This window comes from Ambystoma mexicanum, chromosome 7q (genome assembly GCF_040938575.1).
Source record: "Ambystoma mexicanum isolate Mex_15411 chromosome 7q, UKY_AmexF1_1, whole genome shotgun sequence".
Taxonomy (NCBI): domain Eukaryota; kingdom Metazoa; phylum Chordata; class Amphibia; order Caudata; family Ambystomatidae; genus Ambystoma; species Ambystoma mexicanum.
In genome coordinates, this window is record NC_090941.1 from 1,011,599,648 (window position 1) to 1,011,626,784 (window position 27,137).

The 27,137-nt window shown below is 47.1% G+C and overlaps 1 protein-coding gene across 2 annotated transcripts in view; it reads right to left on the bottom strand.

The window, feature by feature from the left end:
- Positions 1 to 27,137, bottom strand: part of ATG16L2 (autophagy related 16 like 2) — a 920,492-nt gene that overhangs the window by 453,952 nt on the left and 439,403 nt on the right. For both annotated transcript variants that reach the window (XM_069640243.1, XM_069640244.1), the window contains exon 8: positions 18,116 to 18,178. In XM_069640243.1, the coding sequence (XP_069496344.1) occupies positions 18,116 to 18,178 (63 nt within the window). The remainder of the gene's footprint in view (positions 1 to 18,115; positions 18,179 to 27,137) is intronic.

A 27,137-nucleotide genomic window follows, 5' to 3' on the forward strand; every position in this document is an offset into this window, starting at 1 on the left:
TTGAAAACCGCCAAGGCTCAGTCATCACGGCAGCTCCGATGGGCTTTGTTTTTCGCTGAATTTGATTTCGTGATTACCTATCGACCTGGCTGCAAGAACGGCAAAGCAGATGCCTTATCCCGAATTGGAATGGGAGAATCTGATACAAACTCAGAACCAGTACCAATAATTCCCGAACAGAGAATTCTAGGCATGACTTCGTTACAGACGCTTGAAGACATTCAAGTCAGAGTGAAACAACTCCTGGACCCTACAGTCCTACTGTCACGCCGACCACACGATCTAGTGTTCTCCCTGCAAGGTCACGCCCCTCCCCGCACACAACTTCCATCCGTCCTGCTACCCGACATACACAATCTGGCACACGTACCCCTCACTTCCGTCACAGCAGGTCACAGCATGTTAGGACCGGCGTTTACCGCCCTTCACGTCTGTGGCAACTGAACTGGAGGTTGTCTCCACATCGCATCGGCTTGCGCTGTTTGCGGAGAACCGCGCGTCACTGCGCGCCACGGATCCCGTGATTCCCTGTCTCCTAGCAACGACGCAACGCTTCTGTTCCACACACATCACGTGACCTCTGCCGGTTGGATAAAGGATGCCCGGAAACAGAAAGCGTTGCTTCACAGCTGTCTCACCAGGGTTACGTGTCGCTCGTTCTATGGTTTAAGGATTACTGGAACTGCTTTCGACTACGTTTTGCTTCACGGATTGTCTTGTGCTTGCTCCCATAAACTGCTACGGACTTCGGATCACCTGTTGCCTGACCACGCTTTGTTTCACGGATTGTCTTGTGCTTGCTCCTATAAACTGCCACGGACTTCGGATTACCTGTTGCCTGACCACGTGGTGCTCTAAGGACCATTATTGCCTACGCTCTCATTCTACGGACCACGTGTCACTCTGAATCTTTGGTCCCACGCTAGGTGTTCACCTATCCCTGCCTCCCGCTTTGGCTTTTCGGTTTGGGGTCCTGTTTCTTTTCCATCGTCTGGGTCTACCTCACGCCCACAGGTAAACAGCATTTCTAACCTACTTTCTGCTTCATTGTCCTGCCCTGATTATAACTGCATTACAACTTGCTTTTCAGCGCTCCAGGGGTTCTTCCGGCTGTCCCTCAACCCAGGCTAGACGGACTTAAAGACCATACAGACAGTATTTCTGGTGTTGTCTGTGTGGTACTTGGGGACGGAGGGGTTGTTCATACTCTGCACGACCATCAAGTCTGTAACAGACTGTGAAGCCTCTCGGCCGTCCTGAGTATGAACACGGATCCCTCCGCCGGGGACCCAGTGACCGCTTTGATGCAGGCAGTGGCGGCCCTTAGGACCGACATGGCCACCGCCACGGCCGCCATACACCATCGTCTTGACACCTTACAGAGTGCACATCATCCACTACCCGCAGGCACTGAGTTCGGGTACCCAGCCGCCCCAGATCAGCCTGCCCCTGTTCCGGTCCCCGCACCGACTCCTGTGTTGCTTCCGACACCTGTTCCCTTAGCTGCTCCAGAACGCTATCAGGGTGACCCCCGGAAGTACCGTACTTTCATAAATCAATGCAAGCTCCATTTTTTGTGCAGACCCCTTGCATTCCCTGATTCTGTCACAAAGGCCGCTTTTCTGTTGTCCCCCCTGTCTGGGGTGGCAGCCACCTGGGCAAACCCGTTTTTGGAAAACGGCCATCCAGCATTGTACGACTTTGACCTCCTCATTACCGAAATGGCCAAAGTCTTTGATACCCGCTATAAGGCCCAATCAAGAGATCTGGAGCTGCTAGACCTCACACAGGGTAGGCAAAGGTTGATTGAGTATATCACCCGCTATAACCAACTCGCTGCTGAGACTTCCTGGCCAGAGGAGAAGAAGGCGATTGTATTCTATCGCGCTCTGTGCAACGCCATGAAGGACGCCCTTTCTGTGGTTCCTGCCCTCCCCTCGGTTTTCACGGATCTAGTGGACCTTGCACTACAGGTGGACGCTAGGAGATCCGAACGGAGGGCAGAAACAGCATTTAGCAACCAATCAACCCCGCCTCCTTCCTCTGCAGCGTCTGAACCTATGCAAATAGGCGGAATCCAAAGCCCGGTAAAACAATCCGAACGAGAACGTCGGAGAACCAACAACGCCTGTTTTTATTGTGGGCTAAACGGGCACTACGTAAGGGAATGCCCACGGCGGCCCAAGAACAAGACACCAGGTTTTCAGAAGGCTCGCCCTTGATCCAGGGGGCATCGGCGTGCCCGTCTACGACCCCCACTGAACCCGCCTTCGGTCCCATCAGACCGGTGGTGGTCCAAGCCCTTTTGAAACCCACCAGGGAAATCATCCACACTGTTCAGATCGTGATTGTTTCAGGGGCCACTGGCTGTTTCATCGACATTGCATTAGCCCACCGTCTCAATCTGCCTCTGGTTAGAAAAGAACAGCCAGAACCCGTACATGCGGTTGACGGCACGTCCTTGTCTTCCGGTCCGATCAAGTTCCAGACTGCACCGTTGGATGTGGTGATACAGAGCACCCATAGGGAAACCATATTGTTTGATCTTATCACCACGCCACAGTTCGGTATCATTTTGGGGATACCATGGTTAAGACATCACAACCCTTTGATAAATTGGGGTACAGGACAAGTGACGTTCGAATCGGAGGTGTGCCAACATTTTTGCCTTTCGGAATCTGAGTCACTCTCATCTCCCGCCGCGATCCTTGGTGCTATGGCTTCCTCCCGTATCAGTGATGCAGTGCCTGACACTGTGCCCTCACATCTCGTGGGGGCTATTATGGCAGGCATCCCTGCTGATTATCATGATTTCCATATGGTCTTCGATAAAGTCACTGCGGAGGGGCTACCCCCACATAGCCCCTACGATTGCCCCATTGACCTGCTCCCGGATGCACCCATTCCTAGGGGTAGGATTTACTCATTGTCACAGTCGGAGGAAAGGGCCTTAAAGGAATATATCCTCCAGGCCTTACGTCTAGGTCACATCCGTCCCTCTTGCTCTCCGGCGGCCAGCCCTATTTTCTTTGTGCCGAAAAAAGAAGGCGATCTGCACCCATGTGTGGATTATAGACGGTTAAACTCCATCACCATAAAAAACAGATACCCCATTCCGCTCATCTCCACGCTCCTTGACAGGTTGACAAAGGCAACCATTTTCACCAAGCTGGATCTAAGGGGGGCATATAACCTGATCCGCATGAGGCGTGGAGACGAGTGGAAGACGGCGTTCTGTTCCCGACAGGGACTATTCGAATACACCGTGATGCCCTTCGGGCTCTGCAATGCCCCCGCTACGTTCCAACGGTTCATCAACGATGTATTCTCTGACATCCTGGATACATTCGTGGTGGTCTATTTGGACGATATATTGATATATTCTCCCTCTTTGAAGGAACATGTCGGTCATGTCAGAGAGGTCCTCTCTCGCCTCAAGAAGAACGCCTTGTTCGCCAAACCCGAGAAGTGCTTGTTCCATTCAAACAAAGTTGAATTCCTGGGCTTCCATATTTCCCCCGGCGGGATATCCATGAACCAGTCAAAGCTCTGTGCTGTCACAGAATGGCCGGTTCCCGGTAACATCAAACAACTCCAGTCCTTTCTCGGTTTTGCTAATTTTTACCGGCGATTCATCGCCGATTTCTCTTCTATTGTATCACCATTGACCGCCCTGACCAGCCCTCTTGTCCCGTTCACCTGGACCTCCGTACATCAAGAGGCCTTCGAGGCACTTAAAACCAGGTTCACTACTGCTCCTGTCTTGCAACACCCTGACCCCGACCTTCCCTTCGTTCTGGAAGCAGACGCCTCCTCTTTCGCATTGGGTGCTGTGTTGTCGAAGCCTTGTCCAACCACAGGTAGTTTACATCCAGTAGCCTACCACTCACGGAAGTTCTCTGTAGCTGAATCCCATTACACAGTAACCGAGAAAGAGTTATTGGCCATCAAAGACGCCCTCCAGACGTGGCGGCACCATCCCTGATTTCTCCTCTGCCACTCATGGGGGCTAGGTATCAAACGGTGGTTTATACGGACCACAAAAACCTCCAAGACCTGGCCTCCCTGAAATGCGTGAACAGCAGACAAGTGCGTTGGCACCTGTTCTTTGCTGCATTCGACTTTGTGGTCAAGCACAGGCCGGGTCTCATCCACGGCAAGGCGGACGCCCTATCTCGTTCTCCTGGTGGGGAACCACTGTCCTCGTTTCCTGATTCTCTGTTAGGAAAGGGTCATGTCATATGTTTGTGTACGCCATCTCCACCCATGCTTAATGCCATTAGACAATGGGTCTTCCAACACCCACATGCACTCACTGAATGGGAAATTACCCTCCAGGAGGGATTGCCGTTTGTCCAGGGCAAGCTGTTTCTTCCTACTTGCGATATACGCAACCAGGCGCTTGTCTGGTCTCATGATGCTGCTATAAATGGCCATCCTGGGCAACAACGCACCCTAGAACTACTGCAATGTTGGTGCTGGTGGCCGTCAATGAGAAAAGCTGTTCGATCTGTGCCTAGTGCAAAACACGCAGATGTCGACCTTTGGGGTTGCTCCTGCCGTTGCCCATTCCCCCCAGGCCTTGGCACACCATCTCCATGGATCTCATCACGGACCTACCCCGCAGACAGGGCTACAACACCATATGGGTGATCGTTGATTCCTACACCAAGATGGCCCGTTTCGTTCCCTGTACGGGCATCCCCTCAGCTCCAACCCTGGCCCGCCTGTTCTTTAGGTCAATATTCTGCCTTTTCGGTCTGCCACAAGTCATCATATCAGATCGTGGGACTCAATTCACGTCCTGTTTCTGGCGTGCCCTTAACAAGCTCCTGGGTATTGATGCTCACTTCTCCTCGGCCTATCACCCAGAAAGCGATGGGCAGACCGAGAGGGTGAATCAAGCCCTGGAACAATACCTGCGCTGTCTGACCCTCCAGTATCAAGACTCCTGGTTCAATCTGCTCCATCTCGCTGAATTCGCTTACAACAACTCCCGACATTCAGCCACTGGTTTCTCCCCTTTCTACTCTATGTATGGACAGCATCCGCGTACCCTGCCGCTCCCTGATTTCTCCTCTGCCACTCCAGCTGCCAATGCCTGTGTGCGCGATCTGGCAGGGGTCCATGCGCAAACTTTAGTTCACCTCCGTGAAGCCCAGACGGTGATGAAGGCTAAGGCGGATCGGAGGAGAACCGTGGCACCGGAATATCGTGTGGGCGACCGGGTATGGCTGTCGACTCGACACTTACAGATACCTGGTTGTCGAAAGCTGTTGCCTCGTTTTGTGGGTCCCTACAGGGTCGCCAGGGTCCTGAATCCTGTGGCTTTCCGCCTTTCTGTTCCTCCTGCTTGGCGAATCCACCCGGTATTCCACACTTTCCTCCTCAAGCCCTACCTCGTCCCTACTCGTGTCCTTGCTCCGCCCGCTTCCGTCTCTGTGTCCCCTCCGGACGTATATGAGGTCAGTGCGATACTGGGTTCCCGTTTCTACAGGGGTCGCCTCCAATATCTGGTGGACTGGCTGGGGTATGGTCCCGAGGACCGCTCTTGGGTTTCTTCCCGGGATGTCCGGGCTCCGCGGCTTGTTGCGCGTTTTCATAGGGATTGCCCTGCTTGCCCACGGGGTCGTGGGCCTTTGATGGGGGACTCTGTCACGCCGACCACACGATCTAGTGTTCTCCCTGCAAGGTCACGCCCCTCCCCGCACACAACTTCCATCCGTCCTGCTACCCGACATACACAATCTGGCACACGTACCCCTCACTTCCGTCACAGCAGGTCACAGCATGTTAGGACCGGCGTTTACCGCCCTTCACGTTTGTGGCAACTGAACTGGAGGTTGTCTCCACATCGCATCGGCTTGCGCTGTTTGCGGAGAACCGCGCGTCACTGCGCGCCACGGATCCCGTGATTCCCTGTCTCCTAGCAACGACGCAACACTTCTGTTCCACACACATCACGTGACCCCTGCCGGTTGGATAAAGGATGCCCGGAAACAGAAAGCGTTGCTTCACAGCTGTCTCACCAGGGTTACGTGTCGCTCGTTCTATGGTTTAAGGATTACTGGAACTGCTTTCGACTACGTTTTGCTTCACGGATTGTCTTGTGCTTGCTCCTATAAACTGCTACGGACTTCGGATTACCTGTTGCCTGACCATGTGGTGCTCTAAGGACCATTATTGCCTACGCTCTCATTCTACGGACCACGTGTCACTCTGAATCTTTGGTCCCACGCTAGGTGTTCACCTATCCCTGCCTCCCGCTTTGGCTTTTCGGTTTGGGGTCCTGTTCCTTTTCCATCGTCTGGGTCTACCTCACGCCCACAGGTAAACAGCATTTCTAACCTACTTTCTGCTTCATTGTCCTGCCCTGATTATAACTGCATTACAACTTGCTTTTCAGCGCTCCAGGGGTTCTTCCGGCTGTCCCTCAACCCAGGCTAGACGGACTTAAAGACCATACAGACAGTATTTCTGGTGTTGTCTGTGTGGTACTTGGGGACGGAGGGGTTGTTCATACTCTGCACGACCATCAAGTCTGTAACACCTACAGGATTGGATACAAAAGGGATCAGACTTTACCATAGATAATGGTTTACCTTATTACCAAGGACGCCTATTCCTGCCGCACAAGGATTTACACAAACTAGTTATTTCAGGTTATCATGATACATTAATACAGGGACACCCCGGTATTGCCAAGACAATGGAAAAGGTGAAACGACAATTCTGGTGGCCCTCTTGGCGAAAAGATGTTAAATCTTTTGTGATATCCTGTGGTGTTTGCGCCCAAAATAAAGGTCAAAAGAAAAGACCAGCCGGTCTCCTTCAACCTCTAGACATACCGCCAGGGTGCACACCCTATCAATGGATTTTATTACGGACTTGCCTCCTTGTTCGGGATACAATACCATTCTGGTAATTGTGGATTTGTTTTCCAAAATGGCCCACTTCATTCCTTTGAAAGATTTACCTTCAGCTTCTGTCCTAGCCAAAGAATTCCTCGAAAATATTGTTCGGCTACATGGATTCCCATCTATACTAATCTCTGACCGGGGAAGCCAATTCATTTCCCACTTCTGGCGCAAATGTTGTCAAATGGCACAAATCGACGTAAGATTATCGACCAGTCACCACCCTCAGACCGATGGTCAGACCGAGAGGACAAATCAGACCCTTGAGCAGTACTTACGGTGTATGTTACAGCAATCTGAAAGCAACTGGAAAGACATTCTTTGGATAGCCGAATACGCATATAATAATTCGGTACACTCTGGAACTGGCCATAGTCCTTTTTATACCTTGTTTGGACATCACCCTCGAACCTCAAACCTCGACTCACCTCAGAACCTCGGAGTGCCCGCAGTAGAACATCTGCATTCTACCATTACCCGAGCCTTCAAAGAGGCAACCACGTATTTACAACAAGCCAAGAGAAAATACAAGGAGAGTGCTGACCTACATCGGAGTGAAGCACCTCCGTATCAGATTGGGGATCAAGTGTGGTTAGCTACCAGACATTTACCACTCAAAGGGCCTCGAACTTTTAACCCAAAATATCTGGGACCTTATTCTATTAAGGCAATTATTAACCCAGTAGCGGTTAAACTTGATTTACCAGCTAATATGCGAACTCACCCTGTTTTTCATGTGTCACTTCTGAAACCAGTGGTCCCCGGAACCCGACTACTCAAACCTCCAGAACCTATTCAAATAGATGGGGAACCCGAATTCGAAGTGAAGAACATTTTAGATTCAAAAATGTTTAGGTCAAAGCTTTTCTACCTAATTGATTGGAAGGGGTATGGACCTCAGGAGAGGTCGTGGGAACCCAGTTACCATGTGCATGCACCTCGATTAGTCAGGAAATTCCACCGACTCTTCCCAAACAAACCAAAACCCCCGGAGGGAACAACCTTGGGAGGGGCCTTGGGGGGGGGAGTGCTGTCACGATGCCCGCTCCCGGGGTGCCGGCTCAGGCCCTGCATCCCCGAAAGCGGACATCAAGTCCCCGGGGAAGGTCCCAGCAACCCCTTATAGGGGCCCTTTGGACAGCGTCCTGGCGCCTATGGCGCCAGGCTCATAGAAAACGTCAGTCCTGGCGCCATAGGCGCCAGGCTCATTATGAAAGTGTTTGGGTGCACTTACCTGATGCAAACCATGCTGCAGAACCCCGGCCTCCTTGAGGCCTGAAAGGAACTACTTTACCTGTGGGACTAATTTACCACCCAGGCGTGGTCGGGGAAGGATACATACCTGATTGGAGGAAGGACACATTCTAGGAACTTCTTCCAAGGCTATTTAAACCACACCCGATCAGCCACACGTGCTTTGCGTTGTTCTGCATCTAGCAGCTGGACGCTCACCGTGTCTGCTCCTGCATCTTGACTTCTGCCACACCTGCCAGCACCCTGAATCACCTGCAAAGGAAGGGAACAATAGAACAGAAGAAGGAAAAGGCCTCACCTGCTAAATCTGCATCCCAGAGACATTTCGCCGACAATCCTGAAAAGGAAGACATTTATTTTTAAAAGCACATCGCATCGATCGCTGCAGCGCCGCATTCTACTCACCTTTACAGGGCGCCTCCATGTTCAGCAGCAACCATCCGGATTCGCAGTCGCGCCCCCGCGCCTAGGGAGAAAAAGACAAGAACAAAGGTGAGAGAAAGAAGGGAAAAGGGAAGCTAAAACTCCATGTCAAGACTTACCTGTTGGGTCATTCCCTTTTCATTTCGGGTCCGCGCCGCATCCAGGCATTTTCGGACCCCGGCCCTAAAGGGGAAAAAGACATCAGCGTTAATGAGTGAATGAAAAGACATTACCAAAACACTCATTAAAGACTTACCAGATTTCCACAAGGATTTCACCGCTCACCTTGGGTCGGTGCCTGTTCCCCGGCATTCCGTACCCCGGCCCCTATGGGGAAAAAGACACTAGCATTAGAACATTAATGCATGGACACAAGGGGAACCACTTATAGAAAAACTTACCTGGAAGCCAAGCAAGTTTGGTTCTCACCCATCCGAAAATCCAGTAACTGGATACCAACGCGCCCCTGCATCAGAAGCAGGATGGAGAGCTCGTCCTTCCAGACCCTAAGGTGAGCCGCTACGGGGAAGCATAGAAGGGTTTTGAGGAGGGTGAGAGGGGTAAGTGGGAGGCCGATTGCATTACCCCGCAGACAGTTAACCCCCTATTCTCACCTACAGAAGGATACTTCTGCGAGTCAGACAAGCCAGATCTGGGGCCCGGTCCAGTCCGTCTTCCGAACCCTGCGCATCACCTTAGACGAGGTCACAGCAGCGCGAACCAGGCCAGCGCCCCCGTGGGAGTCAGGTGAGCGTTACATTAACATGAGCCAAACGCAGGGAGATATTTTCTTTTGTGGATTTTCACTCCAATAATGAGTATACATTTTATAATTATACCATGACAAACCTGATTTCACATTTACTTAATTTCAGACTTTATACTGGGGATATTACCCCATTTCGACTACAGGGACATCAGTCCTATGGTTTGATTACATGCAAATACGGGTAAGGACACCTGATTGATTTTGGTTCGGGACATTATAGGGGTCAGTTGACCAGTATGGATTTGTTACCACGAATTCAAAAAAATGATACATTTTTTGATTTTTTCTCTTTTGTTCTGTCCGTTTATGTTTTGATCTTTTGAAATTATTATGCATCTATGATGTGTTTTTTGCTTTTTCTACACCCTTGAATCCTCCCTTTCACCAATCCTTGTTTCTCTGTCTACTCGTTATGCGCTTATTACCATGATATCTATTGTCTTATTGCGGCATGATGGAATAATGCAACGTGCAGTATGACCTTATAACTGTTTGCACACTTATGTCATGTTTTCGTGTTAATTATACATTTTGTATTATAATATTATGTTATTTACGTATGGTGAGTTGTTGTGGAATATTATGTAGCCCAGATTTGAAAAAGGCTCAGCAGAGCCGAAACATGTCATCATACATGGGCTTCTTTTTCAATGTGTGATTATGCAATAATATTAAATATACACACATTTTGATGGCGTCGAGTCCTGCATTCTTTTCTTTTTTACACATTCTTATTGGATACATTCATCTAAGTACCACCTTCTTTAATTAATATTTGTATGTTTCATATTTACACTACACCCTTCTCTGGGGCCTTTCCATATTTGGTCATAGTCTCATCTCCTAGTACAGTTTACATAACTTACAAACAATTTCAATTATCAAAGGTTGCATCTGGTTAGAAATCTTTACCGCTACTTGTGACGCGCACGGCTATTCTATGAAAATACCATTGATGTGAAGAGGAGGAGAGTAAACACATTTCCTTGATCTATTGTTGCTGGCTTTATCGCCCAAACAAGTTGGTGTCCACATTTCATTTGAAACTATGCGACTTACCATTCCAGCCAACATGGTCCCCCCACACCTTGACAATCTATTGAAAACCCATAATCTATCGGTGCTCCTTTCCCTGCAAGCAACGCGCATCAGGTTTAATTGTCCGGCCATAAAATCCAGCCCTACCAGGTGGCCGGAATCTTCTCGCGATTCAATAACAGAGATATACTTACAGAGATTGTATCTCCCCTTCACAATGCACCTCGGCCATAAAAAAAGGCCTGCCCGAAACTGACCATCTGATATTCACTTCAGCTGCTGCTGTCTTTCCCTAACCTTGTAAAACTAGTTTTTCAGTTACACAGAGATCAATTGCCTAACCCAGGTTTTCATATGTAACTGGAGGGACAGCCCTAATGTCGGGCAGGAACTAATGGGCTGGGAAGGCAAAATATATATACATAATGATTGTTCCTGTCCTCTCTGATTCCATACTGCGATATTTTAAAGCAGTGTATAATTTAAACCTTCCGAGAAGGGCCATGCACTAGTGTTGAATCCTAAACACATGGTGGTGAAACAACCATTCACAATGTTTGGTTTATTATGGTAGCCTCTTTATTGTTTTCGTGGCTAGTATTTTCAATTGTATTCTTAAAACAAGAACAAAACAAGTGTTCAGATAAAACAAGGTAGTACTGGGGGTTACCTTGGTATTTGCTTGACACAACTTAGTCAATTACATATCAACAACTGTGCATGTTTAGAAAGGTAAATACACAGACAAAAAGGGCAAACTTGAAAACAAGTGCAGTTCTCTGGGGGTGAACACAGTATTACTTCATAAAGGTCCACCATTCCATGGGTTCAAAGCTGTAATATATTGGATTCAATTACTGTTTTTCTCAATATATTCAAACAGAACAAGAAAAGCACAGAATTCAAACAATTATATTTGCTCATATAACCGTGGTTAGAAAATCAGGATGTCTAGAGAGACTGGTCCGACGTCTATTATAGAGTGGAGGTGATTTAGTGTGATCCTCAAAACAAAGGGGTGGTTTGCAATCAATTTCCACAGGGATCACTGACGTTTCGATTGTTTGAATTCACAATCTTCTTCTGGGGCCTTATATATGTAGGTCTCCCTATAGATAAACAGAGAAAAAGGTGTCCACTTAGGAGAGAGTACCAAGTGTTTCTGTATACAATACAAGTGGAAGGATAAAAAAGCTACATATAGATGTTGCTATAATGATAAAAAAGTGAAGGGCTGTGAGCCCTTAAAGTGCAGTGGCTGACCTTTCCTAGGAGTTGACTGGAACCTTCTGTGGTTCCCTGGTTCTGTTAAGGTGGTAATTAGTAGGCTGTGCAGAAGTGTCACAGGCTATGCGGGCTGGACATGTAGTTCATCCATTGGCCTGGGGGTCTGAGTCCGTTTTAGGCGGCCCTGTAGGTGAGAGTAGACAGAAAGGCAAGGCAGTGTAATGTCAATATGTGGCAAAGCCCTCTGTTACAGACAAGGTGCCTTTAAGGAGAGAAAAGCTTGCAGTCTGGAGCAAACAGTCCCAGGGTGCTAGCAGTGAAATTGCACCGAGGGCTCACCTGTATCAGTTAGGATTATGCATGCGGCTCGAGCGGCTCCTCCGTGTGCTGGTAGACCAAAGAAGGGTGGTCTTTAAATACGGAAGGACGCTACTCGTAATGCATATGAGTGCAGCCGGCGCGTCTGTGTAGTGTCTATGCTTCCGCGCATGCGCGGGACATGGCGTTCCCTTGTTCGCGATGCGTGCGTGCGCGCATGCCGACTAGTGTCCCGGCCAGCGCGCATGTGCACGGCTAGTCCCCGTAGAGTCTACTGGGTACGCGCGCGTGCTACAGTGCAGGGGGCAGGGAGATGTGCCTGTGTGGCCCAACGCTGCAGCCACTACCTTAGGGTGCAACAGGACAACGGCTTCGGTGGCAGTGGGACTGAGCGAGGCGTGAATGTTTTCTGGTTCGCATATGCCCGTGTCAGGGGAGGTAAACATCACCATTTGAAGAACGGTGAGGGCTCATTGTATGAAGGGCTGTATTATCAGTAAGGGCGCATAAATTACAGTGAGGCCCCTATTGGCTGGCACTGGAGTGGGTGCTAGCTACATGATGTGTAATGCCCTGCCATATGTTGGCATCAGTTGAAACAAGTATGTTCCTACCCTAAGGAGCGGTGGTAGGTCATCTCTAGGGCGGCAGTGGGACTGTGCGAGGCGTGAATGGTTTAGGCCTCGCATGTGCCCGTGTCGGGGGGAGTATGCCCCAACATGTGGAGATCGGTGAGGGCTCATTACATGTAGGGCTGTGTTGTCAGTAAGGGCGTATACACTACAGTGAGGCCCCTATAGGCTGGCACTGGAGAGTGTGCCATCTGCATGGTGTGTAAAGCCCTACCATATATTGGCATAAATTGGTGCAAGTATAATCCTACCCTATGGAACAGTAGTAGGTCATCAGGGGTACTTGTAGATCTGTGGAGGTCATTTATCAGGTAGTGGTCTGGTAGTCCAAGGGGGATGCTTCGTTAAGGCCATTTGTCAGGGTCTGCAACTTGAATATCCACCAAGCTTCCTTATGTTTGAGAGAGTTCGATATGTTGGTGGTGCCTATAACTCTATCGATAACCCACCATTTGAATGAATCATGGGCATGTTGTAGTTCCATGAAGTGTGAGACCAAAGGTGCATTGTGTACCCTGCACCTTATCCTTGATTTGTGTTCACTTATTCTTTTATGTACAGGTCTGGACGTTTGGCCCACGTATCTGAGTCCGCATGCGCACTCGATGAGATAGATTACGTTGGTTGTTTTACAATTAGTAAATTGTCTGAGCTCCCAGTCCTTGTTTCCTATGGAGAAGGATTTCATTTTTAGCGTCTGTCTGCAAGCCATGCAGGAGCCACATGGGTGATGCCCTCGGATTTCACGCATGTTCCATAACGAGGATCTTGGTGATTTTCTGCGGGACACTTCTGCACAGCCTACTAATTACCACCTTAACAGAACCAGGGAACCACAGAAGGTTCCAGTCAACTCCTAGGAAAGGTCAGCCACTGCACTTTAAGGGCTCACAGCCCTTCACTTTTTTATCATTATAGCAACATCTATATGTAGCTTTTTTATCCTTCCACTTGTATTGTATACAGAAACACTTGGTACTCTCTCCTAAGTGGACACCTTTTTCTCTGTTTATCTATAGGGAGACCTACATATATAAGGCCCCAGAAGAAGATTGTGAATTCAAACAATCGAAACGTCAGTGATCCCTGTGGAAATTGATTGCAAACCACCCCTTTGTTTTGAGGATCACACTAAATCACCTCCACTCTATAATAGACGTCGGACCAGTCTCTCTAGACATCCTGATTTTCTAACCACGGTTATATGAGCAAATATAATTGTTTGAATTCTGTGCTTTTCTTGTTCTGTTTGAATATATTGAGAAAAACAGTAATTGAATCCAATATATTACAGCTTTGAACCCATGGAATGGTGGACCTTTATGAAGTAATACTGTGTTCACCCCCAGAGAACTGCACTTGTTTTCAAGTTTGCCCTTTTTGTCTGTGTATTTACCTTTCTAAACATGCACAGTTGTTGATATGTAATTGACTAAGTTGTGTCAAGCAAATACCAAGGTAACCCCCAGTACTACCTTGTTTTATCTGAACACTTGTTTTGTTCTTGTTTTAAGAATACAATTGAAAATACTAGCCACGAAAACAATAAAGAGGCTACCATAATAAACCAAACATTGTGAATGGTTGTTTCACCACCATGTGTTTAGGATTCAACACTAGTGCATGGCCCTTCTCGGAAGGTTTAAATTATACACTGCTTTAAAATATCGCAGTATGGAATCAGAGAGGACAGGAACAATCATTATGTATATATAATTAACCCAGGTTTTCAGCCAGAACAATTCCTAACTTATCAGAGAACTCTGTGGCAAAACAGATCTGTATATTCAAGCTGCCTAAAACCTATTTCCCTATGGACCCCCACGTGTACATATACATGTATGTTCAGGACTAACGCATACGCTGACATTGATTTTCCCATTGCAAATCTCCTAACTCTCATGCACATGTAGAGCTCCTCGATGCCTGGTTTTTAAGTGCTATGTGGCCTGGCAGACCTATATTGCGTTTATATTGTATCAGCAGTTTTGACATTTATATTGCTGCACAGTTGCAATTTGAAAATGTATCAACTAAAACACAAACACTAAAAATAACGCATATCTCATTCCCATTAGCTACATTGGATGTATGCTTATTTATGCTTATTTATTTAAGCCTTGGTGGAGAGCTCTAAGCAATTATTAACCACAGTGTGTGTATTATTCTACACACTGCATTACTACTTGTATATACATTCACTTTTCGGGTGCACTGGCTACAGAGCACACACTCTACTTTTGAACACAGTTATATCAGTAATACAATACTAATGTAATAAAGAAAGGACAAGGTAAGTAATACACATTTTCGTTTGGAAGTGATTCAAAGTTGAAGAACAATAGCAGTGAGGCTCTTCGGAGATCTTCTACTAATCCAACCACGTTAGGGGAAGCCCAGGGAAGGCAAGGGGGAGGCAGGGCAAGGACTTTAAGTCAGTTAAAACCTATGGAGATAGAGCTGTCTCACTCCAGGTACCCTGGGACCACTTCTGCAGTTCTGGAAATCGCTGGGGCCCAGTGTCTCGTGTCTCGTCCCGTTGGAGGGGGTGTAGGCGTTGCTGGTGCAGAGGTGACTTTCGGCATCGTGTTTAGGTCTATCTAGGATGGTTCCTGGTACTGGACAGCTTGGCTACTCTTGCACAATTAAGTAAGGACCTCCAGGTTGTCAACCTCAGAAGACCCCAAGGGTGCGATGCAGGTGGAGATGAGTGATGGCATCTATGAACAAATGGCGTAAGTCAACCCTTGCGGCAGAAATAAGAACCTGGTCCTGCAAGGCCCCTCATGCTATAGAGCTCCAACTGCAGAGGGAAGCCTCTTGTTTCACAAATGGAGGGTCTGCAGACTCCCAAATCCGGTAAGGGAACCAATGCAGTGTTGTAGCAAACAAGGGAGCTGGTCAGCCCACAGGATGGTTACTGGACACTTCCGAAGGCTTCCATAGGCAAGAACCTCAAGTAGGGGTTGGGACTGGTTGTTCCCACTGGGCGGGATTGTACTCTTTGAAGGGAACTTGGCTCCAGTGACAATCCCATGAATGGCAGTGCCCCACCCCCCTCAAGACTTAACAGCATGCAATTAGGAGATGTCATGAGTGGGGAGACAGCACATGCTGCCTGATTACATGGCCTGTAGGCAACAGTGAATGCTCAGCTGCAGATCTGCATAGTCCCGTCGTTCAGGCTTTATTATTACCGGAAGCTGCGGAATAACACAGAATTCAACAGCTGTTAAGCTCTGGGCCCGCTGTCAGCATTATTCACATGAAGACTGGGCAAACTCGGGACACTGGACTGATAACATTGTTTAGGCACCCAATGTTTTCACCTGTGTAACTGCAGAAGGTCAACCAGGTATTCTCATCCCAACCTAGTCCCCAGTCCAGCAGTTGAACATGGCTTCGGGGCACACAGGGAACAACACGTCCTCAAAAAATATAGGCTTAGAATGTACCAATAAAGTTTGGTGTAACAGCTACGTTGGAGAAATCAGTTCTGATGTTAGGTGTGTGACTCAACTCGGGGATGCCAGTGGTGAATGTGCCAGTACTTACCAATCCTCGACTCAGAAGGCCCTAGAGAAAATGCTAATTTTGGAAAGAACAAATACCCCAGAAAGAGGGCCTCTGGAAATAAGGGGGCTCTTATTGAAGGCCAGTAAGACCTTCTTTTCGTCAGTCAAGAAAATCTAAAAAAGCAATGCCATATTGGGAGTCTACTTTGGAGAGACCTGAAAGAGTGACACAAAGCAAACTCCAGCCGGGGCACAAGACTTTAGAAAGAATGGCACAGCGCCTCAGAAGTGGACTTAGCAAGAGCAGCATCTCTTGAAGTCCATCCTATCAGACAGAGAAGGAGACTAGGTGGACGCCAGAGTGAATGCCATAAGAGGCAAAAGAAAATGCAGCAAAATACATTCATTCAGAGGCAAAATGTCTGTGTGTACATGTGTTTGGCTAACAGCATATAGTCACCAGTAGTGCAATATAACTTCAGGTTAAATTCCCTTAGTACAGCATATTTCATGTGTTTGGAGAAATAGGGGCTGTAAACACCAGAAATCATATTTACACCAATCTCTCTCAAGATAGAACTAATAAATCAAAGTAAGTTCAAAGCAGCATATTCATGGTTCCTCCCCCTCTGACTTCCCTGCATGCCATGCAACGGGAAAATAGCTATTCAATCATGTTCCTCAAATATATAGGCTGTATGCCAGGATGTGCAATACTGTTGGATTTAGCAAAAGTGCAATGACCTCCATGGTCCAATAGAATTTGTTGTCCTAGGTGTATACCCATCTATATGCCCACACTTACAGAAGATACTTTTACAGTTCAAGAACATTGTCTCAATTCTAATTTTAGTCTATTTCCTTTCTCAACAGCACCGCCTACACAAACATAGTAAGAACAAATGGGCACAGGGCCAATGAAGGAATTGGTACCACCACCCACCCTGCACAGTTACCTGGTACCCAACCCACTGAACAGTCACAGATGCCTCTCCATTTCAGATACAGTGGCATACTAGTGAGAATCGCATACTTTAAATGGACATAAAGAGATCTGGGAGTATCTCTACCGGTACAAACACGGCCCATTTACCTGTTCTTGGGTGGATGGCCCCCGGGTGGGTCTCTGCCACGCTTTAGCTCACTATGCTTTTCACAGAGGTGAAATTTCCATACACATATTACTATTTGACCCACCCATAGGTCGCCCGGGTAAGGTACAGTGAGATAAAGTGGGGCTGCGGACTCTCGAGTGGATACCTTCCCAAAGTACAGGTCATTTAGCCGTGTTCGTTCTTGCAGAGGGGCGCCTATGACTATATTTTTATTGTTAAAGGGACTTAGGTTCAGTCACCCTAAGTTTCCTAGGGTCATCCAGACGTGGACTCCTTGCTCACTGTGCTCATAGAGGCACAGCTCCAGCTCACTGATGAGGACCAACAAGGCTGAAACAAGTGTATGGGGTTTCTGTTGGTACTCTTGTTCAGAAGGGAAATGCCATAGCATTTCGGTGCTGGACTGCCCATGTGGGCGGGACAAAGACTGATATGCAAATTGATATTTCCCTTCTGTGAAAGGTACCTTCAGCTAAAGTGTGGCTGCAGACTCTCGAGTAGGTACCTTCCCAAAGAACAGGTCATTTAGCAGTGTTCGTTCTGGCAGAGGGGTGCCTATGACTATTTTCTGATACTTTGAATGGAGTATTTCTGTAACACCTACATAAAAATATATTCGTGTCAAGATGCTGGTCATACCTGCGGAAATTCATATACAAATGACTAGTATAGCATTTCAGTTGATTACATTGAGTCCCAGTGTATGGATCAATAAGAGCAGCCACCCTTGTAAGACCTGAAGTGCACCAGTAAATCATAGTCATTGTAAGTGATGTTGCAGAGATTCCCAAATCTCAAAGATCAGCCATGACCTTTATAGAGAAATCAGAACTTTTATTATGTGATGCACAATAAAAAAAACACATTTAATTAGTTGTAAATATTCTTCTCCCTAATTTAAACTTACTTAGCAAACACTTTAAAGAAACCATGGAAACTTGATGGGCGTGTCTCTAATGTTGAAGAAGATCTAAAAAAAATCAAATGGGAATAAAAAGCAGAATTGAAAAAGGAAGTTAGCAGCAACATAAAACAGATCAGATGCTTTGCGACAATTTCAGAAAAAATAAATGACTAATGTATAATAAACAGAGATGTAAAACACAATTGAAACAAGCAGACTTGCAAACTTTTTCAAGGAGCTGCACTGGCAACCGCCACAGGTCTACCTCCCCTTCAAAAGGATAGACTTCATTACATAGAAGGCAACCACCCTTCCTGGATGATAACCACACCACCTCCAGAGGCCAGCGCAACACAAAGAACCATAGTGTGAAACAGCACCCCAAACCATAGCATTCTGGCTCCCTACTCATGGAATTCAGTAAAGGCCATGGCGAGCCTACTGTTCAAAGAAAGCCCAGTCAGCTGCCGGTTGGGGATCCTGAATATTCCACATTTCCCTGTACCCTTCCCTGTTGTTGCCTCACAGATAGATTTGTACAATAGGATGCTCTTTGTATATACATGTATAGTTAAGATTAAGACGAGGTCCCTATGTCGTTGAATAAAATGACTTTTCTTAGCTCCCTAAACGTTTGCATAAAAAAACAGAAAATATTCCAGAGTAATATTTAGCGACAGCCGCATGTCCATGCACCATTTCAGATTTCTACATTAACACTGTCATTTTTTTTTTTTACTTTACTTTTCAACGCAGTGGAAGACATACATCCTCAAAAACAATCTACGATATAGTTTACAGTTCGACCAAGGGTTACAGTGCCCGCACCTGTAGGTATCATTCAAGTCAGATAATAAAATAGTTACATTTTACTTGGTTGTCACTATACAGTTCTCTGTACACGTAAGTATTCACGGAAAGGCTCCCAAATGTCTTTGGGATTGCAGCTCGGAGTCACAAGAGATACGTAGGCCTCCTCACACTTGTTGGCGTACGTCATTTCTTGAAGCCACATGTTAATGTCTGGGGCAGTGCTAGACTTCCATTTGAACAATATACATTTTTGGGCCAACAAGCAGCCATGGTTGAAAAGGCGCCTCAGCATAACTGTTAACTTTCCTATGTCCCCAAACAAGTATTTAGGCAGTGTCAGGTAAGGTGGAACTCCCATACATTCCTGTAGTACATCAGCAACCTCCTGCCAGAATTGGGCTATCCTGGGGCAACCCCAGTACATATCTTGTGCATCTGCCACTTCAGCATTACATTGGTTACAGCCACCGCACGGTAGTGGGGCGAACTTGGCAATTTTTGCGGGGCTGTAATGCAGTCTGTTGAGTACCTTAAATTGCATGAGTCTATGGCTAGCACTGAGGGACACCTCCTTAGTCAGGCAGCTCCCTCGTGTCCACTGTGTGTCCTCTAACGGGGACCCCAAATCCGCCTCCTATCTCTCTTTAACTTTCAGGGGTTGTGTTTGTGCATCCTGACATTTCTTGCACAATTTGGATACCAATTCTCTGAGGTTCCCGCCCATAACCACCATATTTAGCACCTCGCATAATTCGGGTTCAGTTGGGAACGACGGCCAGTGCCCCCTGACAGCCACTCCTATCCTATAATACTGTAGAGTTTTGATGGAGCTAGTACCCAATTTCTCTGAGAAAATCTGCATGTGTGAAAAAAGAGCCCTCAGGGAAAAGGTTGTGCAGTATCGATGTGCCATTTGGATCCCACCCACTCTGGATGGCCTTATCATACGTTGGGGCAGTCCTGGATAGTTCCAGAGCGGGATTGTCCATGCGTAGAGGTCTGAGACATTCAGCCTCTTAAATAGTCTGGACCAGGCATTAACGGTTGTTCGAACCGGGTCCAACGTGCAAGTGTCAGTGTGTCGGTTGGCCAGAACTATTGGGCGCAGGTCTGACAGGGATGTGCTATATTCCTCAAGGCCTGTGTGTAGCAGTCAGGCGCTAGAGGAATACCAGTACCCGGCAAAATGTGCCCACGCTACTTCATAGTATAACTCACTGGTGCTTGGAGCCCTCCCTGTTCATACGGTCTAGTCATGGCCTCCCGTCTCATCCGTGACGTATTAGCACCCCATGTGAATCCTACCGCTAGCGACAGCAGCTTATCAAAAAATATGCGTTGCAGCCTGACCGGAACATTGGTGAAGTAGTATAGTAATTTGGGGGCCAGGATCATCTTTAAAAAGGGACAATCGATCGTATAGTGAGATCGGAAGCCTGGCCCATAGGTTCAATTTGTCTTTGAGTAAGTGCATATCATTTCCATGGTTCTCAAGTAATAGTGAATGGTGTTGGTGTGTGATCACAATGCCCACATTTTTTATTTTATCCTGAACCCATCGAAATCCCTCCAGGTTAGGGGGCGGGGAGTGGGGGGTGGAGGCCTCATTCAAAGGAAACAATTCTGATTTGGATGAATTGATGTGGTATCCTGAATAAGTAGCGCAATTGCGGACTTCTTCCAGGATCGGGCCAAGGTTCGTAGCTGGTTCCCTAATGTATAGTAATGAATCGTTGGCGTAAAGTGAAATTATGTGCGTCGGACCTGTCACGCGTAGACCTCGATGTATGTGTCTGAGTCGCACGATGCACGCCAAAGGTTATATAGTGAGAGCGAACAGCAACGGGGAAAATGGGCAGCCCTGTCTCATGCTGCGTTCAAGTATGTCAGGGACAGTGTGGACCCAGTCGGACCCTAGCCGCTGGGGTGGAATATAGCAGGCATACACACTGGATGAAGAATTCGCCCAGACCCATGGAGTGCAGTACCAAAAACAGGAACTGCCAGGAGACCGAGTCGAAAGCTTTCTAATCTTCCAGGGAGGCCACCACCGCTTGTGCCTTTGGGTTGAGCTGTGAGATGATGGCAAAAACCCTACGCAAATTGAATACCATTGTCCACTCAGGAATGAATCACGATTGGTCAGAGTGCACTAGCTTGGTCATGTGTGGGAGCAGTCTGGTGGCTAGCAGTTTGGTGAAAATATTAGTATCCGATTTGATTAGGGACAGTGGCCTGTATGAGCCCATGTCTGAGGCAGGCCTATTGGGTTTCAGTAATACTATGATCACTGCTTCCGACAGAGAAGAGGGGAGTTTGCCAGCGTGAAGCGACTCCTCCGAAATTTGCAACAAGTTGGGAGCAAGGACGGAGCTCGGTTCTTTGTAGAGCTCAATTCCTAGGCTATCAGGGCCAGGTGCCTTACCAGAGGGGAGGCATTTAATAGCATCAATGACCTCGTCAGTGGTCAGTGGCTGATTGATGGCCATTCGGGCTTCCTCCGCGATCACCGTAAGCGGTATCTAAGTATGTCTGAAGTTCTGTTATTGTGCAGTTATCTGAATTTGTGTATAAGGATTTATAAAACCTATAGAATTTGGAGTTTACCGCCTCCGGAGTATTCAGGGTAGTACCGGTGGAGTCAACAATCCCAGACTCAATTTTGACCGCGTTCGCCCATTGGCGGCCCAGTCTATCGCCGTCGCCATTTCTCCTAGCCCGTATAGGATAATAGAACAGGTGGACCTCACTATCAGCGAGTTGCCTGAACTTCAGAAAATTCCCTTTAACACAACCTAGAAGGGCACGATTATGAGTGTTATCATACTAGTCTTCCAATTTTTTTTAAGGTCAGTTTCCACCCTGTACATTTCTTGTATGGTTTCCTGCAGTGTCCCAGAAGCCATGGAGATAATCTCCCCCCTGACCCACACTTTAAAGGCCTCCCATACCGTGCTGTGGTGTTGTACAGTCCCATTGTTCCTTTGGAAGAATTCTACCGTCCCATTGTGTAATCCCAAGGAAAATTGGATCGTCCCTGCCAGGCATGTAGGGGGCATGCGCTAAAGTGGACGATACCATGAGATTGATGGCCCAAGAGCAAGAGGGTCAAAGGGAATGGTTGTTCATTCCCAGTGCAAGCTGCCCAAGAATGGAACAAACTTCTGGTTGCTCTGCTTACCACAAAAGATCCCTTTAAATTTAAGAAAAAAACTGAAAACCGCCTTGTTTGAATAAAAATATTCTGGTTCGGGCTCTGGCAGCTTCTCTTTATTGCACACTGATGCCTCCGAGCTCTGGCACTATATACGTATATTAATAAATAAAAAATAAATAACAACTAGATCATCCCACTGTCCGCATGCCTGACACCATTGTTTCGCTAACCACTCCTGCATTGGGCGCATCCGCCGCCGCGCGTGTGAAACTAGATGCATGAAGCCATCATCCCTAGTAGGTGCATTGCCTTGCATCCAGTTATTTTGTGACCAGCGAGATACTGAGATGTTTGAAGTAGCATGTTCAGAACGTTTTCATTTGAGGCGAAGACTAGCCCCTCTGTTGTTTTTATGATAGCTCCTAGGAACTGCTTGGTTTGGCTTTGATTGAAAACCTCAATTGGAAAAGAAGGTTGATTGTTCTTTGAGTATTTTGCTTGAGAATTTGAGGGGATTCCCCTGTTATCAGCCAGTTGTCCAGATAAGAGTACACTGGAATAGATTGTCTGCGTAGGTGCGCTGCCACTACCACTAATACTTTGGTGAACACCCTTGGAGCTGAAAGCAATGCCGAAGGAGAGCACCTTGAACTGGTAGTGTTTATTTGCTATTTTAAAAACACATGAATTTTCTGCGTGCTGGGAACACTGAAATATGAAAGTATGCATCTTTCATATCCAATGTTTCCATGTAGTCCCCATGTTTTAGCAGGGGGATTACCTCTTGTAGCTTTGTCATGCGGACCATTCGTGGCTTGACATATGTGTTTGCAGAACGCAGGTCTAGGACAGGATGCATTGTAAGGTCCTTCTTTTGTACAAGGAGTATGTTGCATAGATACCCTTGTTTACCTGGTTTGCTTGGATGATTTCTATAGTGTCCTTTTCTAGTAGTGTTTTGACCTCTTCTAGTTCGATGCGTTGTTCCTCCTGCATTGCTTGTCTCTGTCTAGGCAGGTGGATGGATGGTCTCTGTAGGAGCTCTATACAATAGCCTCCCACCACGGTGGATAGTACCCACTTGTCCGAGGTGATCCCCCTCCCATGCGTGGGTAAATTGAGAAATGTGACCTCCTATAGGGGAGGCATGGGAGGGGACCTGGAGCGGGTCGTCATTGCTTTGGGGGGCTGGGGGGGAGGTGGAGCCTCTGCCTCTACTCCTAGACCTTCTGTGGCCCATTTGAAAATTCTGATGGGAGGATTGCCCCTGCGAGGAACCCCAAGATGACGTCTGTCCACCCTGACTATAGTTAGAGGAGCGTTGAGAATTCTGTCCTTGAAATTGGCATGTATTAAACGCGCCTCTTTGATCAAAGGGTTTGTTATTTAGCTGTCCCAGGGACTAAAGGGTGTTGTACGCTTCTTTAGCATTTCAGTGCATCTTCGGCTGCTTTCCCAAATAAGGCATTTGGTTCAATTGGCATACTGAGAAGGGTGGCTTGAGTTTCCAGCTTAAAGCCGGATTGTCTTAACCATGCAAGGCACTTAATAAGTGTGCCCTCTGCCACTATACGGCCTACATTATCAGCAGCGTCCGGATTATTTTTCAGGATGCAGTTGGGCACCTGCTTATACTCAGCCACTGTGTTCAGGAGCTGTGATTTAAAAGGCTCTGGGACAGAGTCGATTTGTTGTAGCATGTCGTCCCATATGGCAGTTGTAACTCGCCACGAGAGTGATGTTATTAGTGATTCTTACTTAGTATGCATCAGAGGAAGCTACCTTACTGCCCTGCGTATATATCTTTTTGCTCTCCTTATCAGGAGGGGCCTTGGCAGAGGCTAAGTGCATGCCCACCCTTTTTATTGTGGTCGTTACAATGAGAGTCAGGCTTCAACTGATCCCCTGATGTATAAGGGGTCGGAGGGTGCTGACCAGAACATTTTCTCAATACGGGGGTTAACTGCCCTTGTAAGGTTGGGGGTGAGTAGAGAAGGCTGAATGCACCTCTGGATGGACTGCAGGAGTGGTATAACTGTGCTGCAGACTGCTTATCCCAAAAGATGTCCTCTACAAAGTCCTTGTCCACCTGTGCACCTCTTGTGTATCAATCTTGAAAGGTTTGGCAGCTTTTAGGAGGAGCTCATTGTACTGTAGCTGATTATCCACAGGGGAGTCAGCCACGGGTTGGTCATGGTGGCCGGGCAATTGTACGATGTAGACGTCCTTGTGGTCATCATAATACTGGTCTGTATCATATAGGTCCCCTTGGTGAACCAGGATCTTGAGAGCCTGAAGTGTAAATATAATGGAGATCCTGGAAAGTGTCCTGCAAGGTGCTGGGCTGGGTGGTGTCTAATTATGGTTTCTTGGCAGCAGGTTGGTCTTTAGCTGCCTCCCCTTGTGAGGGCCCTTGGAGGTTGGACAGTTGGTTAGTGTGGCGATCAAAGAAGAAGCATGACATTCTTTGCATTATTTTGACAAACTTTTCAGGGGTCCATTGGGTGGAGCTTGGAAAACCTGAGGGAACAGGGGTAGAGATGCTCTCTGATGTAAAGGGTTATTTATGCTGCATGGCCCCTGAAAGGGAGTCCCTGGACAGAGAGGGGTCCTTAGATTTTGAAGTAGAGGATACAGAGTCTAGGGGCATCGAAGAGTTTGTATTTTTTGACGCCTTGGACTTAAGGAGAGTGTCCGGGAAATGTTTTTTAATAATCTCACTCATTTTGGAGCTATTGGGAAAGGCAGTCGAAGCGTCTTTCGACGCACGTTCTCCGGTACCCATGGGTTTGTCAGGTTTATTTGCAGTGTCAGGAACAGACTTTGACGTCTGTTTTGGGGGCCCGTCATGCGGGAATGTGATCGCGATGGCCCAGAGGACTGGGAATTTGAGGACCTTTCCCTCGACACTGCGTGTACCTCAACAGTCGACGAATCTGTCCATTGTCGGCCGTGCGGGATGTGCTTTGTGTAGCATGCAGTGTGGGTGCTTGAGCCGCCGGGTATCGTCTCTGTAGTAAAACAGCCGGCCTGCCTGATGGAGTCGGGGGCTCGCACACTGTAAACCGCCTGGTCCCGATCATCCTCAGTGTCACTTAGGATTCTGCCATCGCTGGACGCTCCCTCCACGTACATAGCGGCTTCGGTCTGCATGACGGGAAGGGCCCAGCGCTTTGTCTTACGGTCCTTCAATGTCTTGGGCCAAAATATTTTGCAAAACGTGCAATGGATCCTTCGAGGGAAACTTCCTGTTACAGGAAGGGCAACATGTAAAAAGTTCTGTTTTCCATAATACGGAAGATGGCAACCCAGCAATTGAAAAGGAAGAATAGGGAAATAGGCATTCCCTAAAGGAAAGAAAGTTATGACCTCCCCCCACTGTGAAGGGCCGAGTTCTGTTGAGGCCTAGGTAGGCCACAGTCAAAGTTTGTTGAGACGGTACAAGTATTCGTCGACGATGAATCCATCCTTGAAAGCTGTCTCCGAAGATTTTGCAGTGGAACAACCATCGAAAGGAAAGAAAGAAGTCTACATTTAAACTTGTATAATTAAAGGCGCTAGCCGGACAGAAGGAACTCTGCAACGTGCGTCCGACTATGATGGCGGAGGAAAACAATCTGAGGTACCTTGACGTGTGAAGGACCATGGGTACAGTGGACGTCACACTAGAAATAGTATTACTGACACGCCCAGTCGACTTCCCTTTTTGAGTTTCGAACACAAAAAATGTAATACTCAGTGACTACCACTAGATGTCGGCCTATGCATAGCATGTGATCTAAGTAGACCCAGAAGCCTCAGAAATATATATTCAGGGAAAAAACCTCTGTTCATTATGAGTGCACACACTTCAGATGCATTCATTTAAATTATCTTTGAAAGACATGTTAAGCAAGCTCTTTGCGCATATTTTCTATTTATAGCTTAACATCATCATAGTTATCCAGTATGTTACCAGTCCAACTACAGTATATTCAAGGGGACCAGCATAATGAAGCTATCACGTTCTGATGACGTCAGACTCAAGAACCTTTGTAGAGAGGAAAGTATACTTCCTTCGGTTGAAGGAAGTATACTTCTGATTTAGAAGGTAAGTTCTTACAAACCTTGAGAAAAGAGTTGTTCCCAAAAACACTGCTTGTGATTGTGGTAGCACTTGATGATTTTCTATAGCAGTGCACACTTACCTTACAGACTTCCGATTCACTCAAGTACTTCCACGCGTTAGATAAGGTTCTTTTTTCCCCATTAGTGACAAATGTGCCCGAATAGACAGGCATGACTACATAATTAGTAACACACATTGGCATTGATTGTGATCTGTGATAAGGCTAGATGGTTAATAGGTATTTTTGGATTGTCCTTAGAGCATGCCCTGATGATGGACTTGAGGTCCGAAATGCATCTGCCACTGAGTCTGTCACTTTAGCCACAAAGTTGACACAATATGGAATATTAATAAACGTGGTTAAGACAAGTGGAATCGTCTCATGATTTTGTTACAATTGTTTGAATTGTGGTAATATTTAATATAGGGGATAATCACCAGTTCTGATGACACCTCAGCAGTTTATGTTTACAGAAAGGCAAAGTTTGACAATAAGAGAAATTACTAATCTGAAAGTCAATTTTCTATTACAATGAATTCAGACAGAAAGTTTGATTTCTACATCCAGTCCACAAGAGCAAACACAAAAAGCCACATCGGGAGTAGCACCGAGCAGCATCTGTGCACATCCACTAAGCACATTGTAGACAATGGCAACACCAACAGAAGTAACAACCGGGACATGAGTAAATGGGTGATGGGGAGCCCACCTAGCCCCTGTGGCAGCAAGATAAGAGGAGAGTCACAAATGGGACAGTTGAACACAAATAGGCTTCTTTGGGCAAAGTAGAGCATGTCATCCAGCAGACCGCCAGAATGGCATTTAACCGTGGGAAATGGGGTTAACCCCATTTTTCTTCATCCTTTGCACCACTATTAGATATCACATCAGCAGGGGAGGAATTTATGAGAAGGAGATAGAATTCACTGCTAAGGTTTATTTAGGT